The sequence below is a fragment of the Euphorbia lathyris genome, chromosome 1, assembly GCF_963576675.1.
Source record: "Euphorbia lathyris chromosome 1, ddEupLath1.1, whole genome shotgun sequence".
Classification (NCBI taxonomy): domain Eukaryota; kingdom Viridiplantae; phylum Streptophyta; class Magnoliopsida; order Malpighiales; family Euphorbiaceae; genus Euphorbia; species Euphorbia lathyris.
The window spans coordinates 19,193,977-19,202,075 of record NC_088910.1 but is presented as its reverse complement, the minus strand read 5'-3'; the positions used below and the strand labels follow the sequence as shown (position 1 = coordinate 19,202,075).

At 37.5% G+C, this 8,099-nt stretch overlaps 1 protein-coding gene across 1 annotated transcript; it reads right to left on the bottom strand.

The window, feature by feature from the left end:
* Nucleotides 1–6,245: 6,245 nt before the first annotated feature.
* On the bottom strand, nucleotides 6,246–7,268 carry LOC136220720 (protein BOBBER 2-like). The gene is made up of 2 exons (XM_066008539.1): nucleotides 6,940–7,268; nucleotides 6,246–6,818 (listed from the first exon to the last, which is right to left on the bottom strand). Exons 1-2 carry the CDS (start codon nucleotides 7,205–7,207, stop codon nucleotides 6,466–6,468), a joined length of 621 nt encoding a protein of 206 aa, XP_065864611.1. The 5' UTR covers nucleotides 7,208–7,268; the 3' UTR covers nucleotides 6,246–6,465.
* Nucleotides 7,269–8,099: the final 831 nt, after the last annotated feature.

Genomic DNA, 8,099 nt, shown 5'->3' with positions numbered 1-8,099 from the left:
TTGTCAGCAGCATCAAGAATGGATTTCTCTGAGTGTCCTCTTGGAATCTTTATTTCCTTGGGTAATGTTGAGTCATTTGGAACATGTGTTTCTGCAATTTCTATAGGAATAGATTGGTCAGCAAATGTAATTTCAGTTTCTTGCTTACCTTTGGTCAGCCCTTGTATTGATGACTCAGAGGCTCCTGGATGATCAGTGGAAGCTGAGCTTGGTTCATCTTCTTCGAGCTGGGCTAACTTTCCTGTAGGGTCAGCTTCATCGAACTCAATATGTACAGACTCTTCTACAACCCGAGTTCTTTTATTATATACTCTATATGCTTTACTGTTTGTTGAGTACCCTAAAAAGATCGCTTCGTCAGCTTTAGCATCAAATTTTCCAAGGTTGTCCTTTGTATTGAGTATAAAACACTTACACCCAAAGGCACGAAAGTAACCAATGTTGGGCTTTCGTCCTTTCCAGAGTTCATATGGGGTTTTCTTAAGTATAGGTTTAACTAGAGCCCTATTCAGTATGTAGCATGCTGTGTGGACAGCCTCACCCCAGAAGTACTTTGGAAGCCTATTTTCACTCAGCATGGTTCTAGAAATTTCGACAATAGTTCTGTTCTTCCTTTCAACAACCCCATTCTGTTGAGGTGTTCTAGGAGCAGAGAAATTATGGTCAATACCACTGGTTTCACAGAATTCGTCAAACTATTGGTTTTTGAATTCTCCACCATTGTCACTTCTAATATGAGCTACTTTTAGGTCTTTGTCAATTTCAAGCTTTTTAATCAATGTGGTAAACATCTCAAATGTTTCATCCTTGCTACTCAGCAAGATGATCCAAGTGTACCGAGAGAAATCGTCTACAATGACCAAGGAAATTTTTTTACCTCCCAAGCTGAGTGGCTGGATAGGTCCGAAAAGATCCACGTGTAGTAATTCCAATGGTCTCTTGGTTGAGACAATATTTTTACTATGAAATGACTTCTTAGTTTGTTTGCCTTGCTGACAAGCTTTACACAATTGATCTTTTTCAAATTTTAATTTGGGTAATCCCTCAACTAATTGTTTTCTAGCTAATTTGGCAAGAAGATCCATGCTGACATGCCCAAGTCTTCTATGCCATAGCCAGGAGTTATCCTCTTTAGACACCAAGCATATATTTTTAGAAAACTGTTTTTCTAAATTTAGCATGTACACATTTTCTACACGAGGGGCAGTTAAAATTAATTCATTTGTATTTCCCTCGAGTATTTGACACTTGGTATCATCAAATACAACCTTTCTGCCGCTCTTGCAAAGCTGAGCTACACTCAGCAGATTGTACTTGAGACCTTTAACTAAGGAGACAGATTCAATAGTTGGGTTACCTCCTATAGTTCTTGAGCCGACTATCTTACCCTTTTTATTATCTCCAAAGCTTATACTTCCACCTCGTTTAAGCTCTAGTGTGATGAATTGTGTTTCATCACCTGTCATGTGTCTTGAGCATGCGCTGTCTATGTACCAAAGTTTTGACTTCTCCACGCATGTCAAGCTAACCTACATTTTAAACTATTCATCTTTAGGTACCCAATTCTTTTTGGGTCCTTTCTTGTTAGTATAAACAGGTGCAAAGTCATATTTCAGTTTGTGACGGTATACTTTTATAGTGTGGCCATTTTTACCACAAAAGTCACAATAACTTACTCTTTGAGAGTGATGCTGAGTGCGGTCAGCATTGTTATGCTGAGCATGCCAACATACCTTAGTGGTATGTCCTTTTCTTCCGCAGAAGTCACTTTGGACAATCCGCTTGTTGAACCAACACACATCTTTTGTGTGCCCCCTTTTTCCGCAACAGTCACACTGAGTGAACTGTTTATGCTGATTAGTACTTGCGTACTCAGCATGGGGTTTATTTCCATTTGGGCCTTTTACTTGACTCTGTAATGTTGTAACGTCCTTTCTTAGTTTCTTTGACTCAGATTGGACCTCCGTGACAAACTTATGCATTATTTGCATGTTGCTATGTAAATCTGCATTGTCTTGGAGGAGATATCTGAGATCACTCAGCTTGACCTCTTCAATCTCGTCACACCGCCTACTGAGTGATTTGATTTTCTTGTTACACTTCTTAATTAGTGTATATAAATCACTCAAGGCACTTACCATTTCGTTTCTAAGTAAAAGTAAGGATGTTACCTCATTGTTGTGTTCCTCCTGGTCAGTTTCATCAGAGAGATCAGCTTGCTCAGATTGAGAGTGAACAGCATCATCGTCCATGAAGCATATGTTTGCCGTTTCATTTGCATCAGCTTCGGATGATGTTGACTCATCACTGTCACTCCATGTTGCTACCATTGCTTTCTTGTTTCCTTTCTTATCCCTTTTTAGGTTTGGGCAGCTTGACTTGATGTGCCCAGTTTGGTGGCACTCAAAACATGTGACAGACTTGAAGCTGTCCTTCTTATATTTGTCACTGGACTCAACTTTGTACCTATCTCCTTTCTTGTATGGTCGTTTGCTGTTTCTGTCATTTCTTCTGAACAGTTTTTTCATCTTTCTAGTGAACATGGCCATTTCCTCATCATCAGTTGACTCAGCTTCTGTGGAATCAGCTTTCATCACCAGTGATTTCTATTTCTTATCTTCGGACTTTTCTTTAGCTTCAAAGTTTTTCATAGAGATCTCATGGGTCAGTAATGATCCGATCAGCTCATCATATTTGTAGGTAGTCAAGTCCTGAGCTTCTTCTACAGCTGTTTTCTTTGCTTGCCAGCTCTTAGGCAGACTTCTCAGGATTTTCTTCACCTGTTCCTCTTCAGTGAAGTTCTTTCCGAGTCTTTTGAGCTCATTTATGATGTTTGTGAATCTTGAGTTCATTTCAGAGATGTCTTCGTTCTCATTCATCTCGAACAGCTCGTAGAGTCTCATATGCTGATTGACCTTGGACTCCTTAACCTTACTTGTGCCTTCATAAGTCACTTCCAGCTTCTTCCAAATCTCTTGTGCTGACTCACAACCTGAAATCTTATTGTATTCTGCAGCATCTAAAGCACAGTGAAGCATGTTTATAGCCGAAGCATTATTTTGTAATTTTTTAAGGTCATCCTCTGTCCACTCAGCTTCGCTCTTAATAACTTTCTCGTTATCAACAATTTTATATGGCACATGTGGACCTTGAACAATCACAAGCCATGCACTCATGTTTGTGGCTTGAATAAAGTTTTTCATCCTATTTTTCCAGAATGTGTAATTAGACCCAAAGAATAGGGGATGTCTAGTAATTGATAATCCCTCAGGGAGTATCTGTGTTGTTTGGTTTCCTGGAAGGAAACGAGTGCTATTCTCAGCCATTTATGGGGATCCGCTCAAGATAGTTATATCTTTGAGTAGTGAGCTTAGGCTCTGATACCACTTGTTGGTCCCGTGTGATTAGTTCCAAGGGGGGGGGGGGTAGGAACTAATGTAACTTTTTCACTAATTAAATTATACTGACTTAATAATTTTAATGAGTTTGTTAACTCAGCTTTTGGTTAGCACGGCTGATCTTAATGTAAGACAGCTTTGGTCAGATATTGACTAAGACTGTTTTACTTGTGAGTTGGGAATTGACACTTTCTGTGATCAGCTTCCAACTCAGCACTCTTATTTACTCAGTATCAGCTTGAGTGATTTATATGCTGAGTAAATTCAACAGACAACACATGCACATATATATATTAAGAAAGTTAGAGCTTACTCAGTACGACTTATCCTGGTTCGGCCTCTCCGCCTACGTCCAGTCCCCAGAGTCCTCCGGGCTTTTAGAATCCAATACTGAGCTCTTTAAAGGTAGAGCACAAACCGTTTACAAGGCAGTTGAATATGCAAGAGTACCGTCCTCTATTCTTCTACTCAACTCCTACTAAGCACCACAACCCGGTACTTAGATTTCTCTACCACTGAATGTTTACAACCAAACACTCAGCACAACACTCTCAATATTTCAATTGATACAATTTGTTCTCTTTCAGAGGGAGAACACTTTAGATGATTACAGGGAATCAAACTAGCATTTACACAGGAATAGAAAATGAGTGTATGATCTTTTTCTTGTTTTGAAGTGCTTTGAACTTATATTTTTTCTTTTTGTACTTCGGCAATGATCCAAGAGGTTTGATTGTCTTTATATAGATGAAGACCTGTAGGAGGATCATTTGAAATGATTTAGCCGTTGATTCCAAAACGGCTCTTTTGGGAGACAAATTCTGGTCAGCTTCAGATATTGCAAGCCAATCCTATCCTCTGAATTCTTCAGGCGTCAGGCTTGTCTTGTTCCTGCAGACTTCGTCTTTTTGCGGCAGTTGTCTTTTAGTAATAATCCATTGACCCATACATCTCAGAATGTGTCTATTACGTATTTCCGAGGATTCAATTATTGGTGCAGACGGTTTGCACAACTTGTCTTCTAGCGAACGGATCTCTCATGCTGTCTTGAGGATTTACTCGTCTTCTTCTTTATACGTTGTCTTCGTTTGTTGTTAACTCTTATGCTGAGTTCCCTTTTTGGTCAGTTTTGTTTTGCACGACAGCTAGTAAGAGAGCTTTTGATGATGAGTTCCATTCCGCTTAGCTTTGTTGAACTTCAGGCTTCTATTCTTTGGTACTGAGTTCAATTCTACGCACCTTGTCCTTTGATCTCATGCTGACTTTGTCTTGTCTTTCTTTTTGTATCTTTTTGTTTTATACTCAACATTTAACAAACAGATTAGTACAATTAAATCAAAGCACTTAAATTTAATTGTTCCTTAATCATGGATGATTTTGTCAAATCAAAATCTTGTGGAACGGTGTTTCAACAAAAACCCCCAGAAGACCAAACATATGTTTCGATCTATTTCATAAAAAAAACCCAGAATGGGGTATACATATGAAAACTTGAGGCTTACATTGAAACAATTCATGTTGCTGTGCATAGGGAATAATGAAATTGATCCTGATCATTTCTGCAAAACCCATCTGAAATATCATTTATATTATCGTAGCATTATATATAAAAGTTTTTCTTAGTTTGATTAGCCATTCTTTCACTGGATTTATCATGTCAAATTGCTCAACTGGTTTTAGAGAGAAAAAAAAGTTAGAGAGAGAGAGATGGGCTAGAACTGGTTTTAGAAAAAAAAATGGTGGATTTATGAAAAGTGTGTAAGAGACAAAGTTAAGTTTAGGAATAAAACCTAAATGAGGGTATTTTAGTAATTGCAAATAGGGTTGGTCAATTTTTGACTTTTTGACCGGTCAAACTGCTGACGTGGCACGTTGACCGGTCATTTTTACCTGCTATACACCATATTGAGAGGTCATCCATAAGGTCGTACATATTAATAAGACAAATTGAAGGTTGTACACCAAAGTATGAAATGGTGCAAAGGTTGTACACCATTGATGAAATTTACCCGAGAACAACAGATAAAACAATTTATAAGATTTATAGATAATAATTGGCTCATTAATTTGAGTCTAAATCCCATAAACATATAACTATAAATTGAACTTGGCATGGCTCTCCATCACCTTCATTTCCAAAGTACATTATATTTGGCTAAAGCTTGTGAAAGGCATATACTGCAATTTGCTCTTGATATAAATATGGCTACCCATTCTGATATGGTCGCTCTAATGAAGGTAATCCTTCCAAGCAAGGGCGAAACCAGCTCAGGGCTCGGGGGGGGGGGGGGGGGGGGGCGAAGCCCCCCGGCCACCGGTTCCACTCTTGAGTATTATTAATTTTGTCCCATGTAGCCCCCCCGAATATTTGTTATACATAATCTATATAATATTATTTCAATAATTCAAAGGCGTTGAGTTGGTTTAAAAGTTTTGTTTTAAGCTGACAAGTCATGAGTTCAATTCCCATAAGACTCATTTTGTTATATTTATGAAACTTTATGTATTTAAACTTTATTTTTTCAAATTCTACTCTTTATTAACATAACATTTTTAAACTAATTTTTATTATATTTTTTTTAGAATTTATTATATCTGTTTTCCATAAAAATAATAATTCTACTTTTACTTTTGAGACTAATTTTTTTTTTTTTTTCTGAATTAAATTTTATAGAAATTATAAATAATTTATAGCTAAAAAAAAGTGTAAACTTTTCAACAAAAAAAAAAGTGTAAAAATGTTATAATTCTTAACTAACATACATGCAATGACAGAGTTTTAGTATGATGGAGGCTAAAAAAAACTTCCAGCCTGATAGGCTGGACTTTAGAAAATTAATTCCAACTACGAAAACTAAAATTAGCCCCTCCAGATATCGATTCCTGCCACTACTTCCAAGTAGATATTGAATAACTCGAGGACTTGCTCCTCATTCAGAACAGTGTGTTTCATCACTGCACATACTGATACATATCGGCACTCGGATCTCCGGTCCCGTCAAACTTCTTCATCTCAGGGAGTTTAAACTTCGGGGGTAAAGCTGACCCTGATCAACACTTCTTCAGATTATAGAATTCCTCCCCACTGGAAGTCTGGAACTGAGAGCCCATCTCTGACTTGTTCTATGATGTCCCTCTTTAGCAGCTCTTTTCTTTCTTTCTCCTGCTCAAACTTCTTGTTTATGTAGTCGGTGTAATCTTCGAGATTCTCTCTCTTCTCCCTCTTCATCCCGACGTCGTCTGCCCTGTTTAATCTGAGATTTCTCACAACCCCATCGTCATTCATCTTAGCTATGATAATGGCTACCTGATCTGCTATTCCTTGAACCGATTTTTCGAGGTTTGACAACCTCTCTTCGGGCACTGAATCGACTGTTCCCTCAATGCTAACTATCTTGACCAAACGACTGTTGAGAGGCTCTAATTAATAACAACACATAAAAATTGAAGCAAGATGGTGAAAAACCCTAAAATTTCCCCAAATCTCACCTACATTCTAAATTTCAAGGTGCAAACAACAAGCAACTAGATTTCTACATACCTCTGGCGTCGCTTTCCTCCATGGGCTCGTCCTTCATCCTCGATTTTCTCAGAACAGCTTCTCTTTCTTTCGCCTCCACCTTCTTCTTCTTAACTTTATCCCTGGCGGCATTGACCACCGCTGCGATCTCCCCCTCCGCGTTGTCCTTGTCGAGGAAGTCGCTCTCATTTGCCAGAAAATCGAACAACGTCTCTACGATTCCTATCGGATTGCTATAATCGAATGTCGTGTTAAATGGCAATGTTTTAGATGCGGAGATAATCGCCATTGCTGAAGGATTTCCCTCGACTCGATTTACTTAGTGAGGGGACATTAGCAGTACAAGAGCAGAGCTGGAGACTGGCGTAGGGATTAAGAAAATGATTCAATTTTTCTCTTAAAAAATAAAAATTCAAATTGTCGCTAATGGCACATACGGGCCTGCCATAAGGCCATGACTTGATTGGGCCTGAACTGGGCCCAACTGCTTTGCTCATGCTCATGTTACTGGTCCTTACATTTTAACACTTGACTTCATCAGAAATTAATATTTGCTTGCTTGCGAAAGTACTCTGTGAAGTATATGGTTATACTTTTTCAAAATTTTACAATATACTTTTATTCTTCCGTTTAAAATTAAAAGACAAAATGTAGCTTAAAAAATGTAACGAAACGAGGGAAGAAATGCAGCAAAGTTAGGAAGTAGATAGTTAGAAAAAATATGATTTTTTTTTTTTTTTTCTTAAATTGTTTAAGGATGCACGTTTAATATAGGTACCAAATATAACCAAATAATCAAAATAATGACCGCAATGAAATTATGCCCAAAAATATAGTTAATTGCGCTAACTTCATATGCATATTTTGTGGTAGAGCTGAACATGAATTGTATATATAAAAAAACACACGTACAAAAGTTGTCTACCTTATTAAAATGTTTTTCTCTACAAGTCTAAATTATAGATAACCCTTTAAAGTTGTCCATTTTGGTAAGTAGAAGTGACAAAAGTATACACGATCATATTACACGACACAAAATCGGCACGTAATTTAATAGGTAATAATGTGTCATTTTTTATCAATATGAAACTGACACCAAATTTTTGGGTTGAGTTAGGATTGATATGCTAACCCGAAAACAATACGAAATGACATAAATATTTAAAATTATTGTTATATTC

Excerpts from the sequence above, each read along its gene's own strand:
- LOC136220720 (XM_066008539.1), bottom strand. The coding sequence starts at position 7,207 with ATGGCGATTATCTCCGCATCTAAAACATTGCCATTTAACACGACATTC. Across the intron at positions 6,819-6,939 it reads GGAGGAAAGCGACGCCAGAG|AGCCTCTCAACAGTCGTTTG; the intron begins GTATGTAGAAAT and ends GTTATTAATTAG.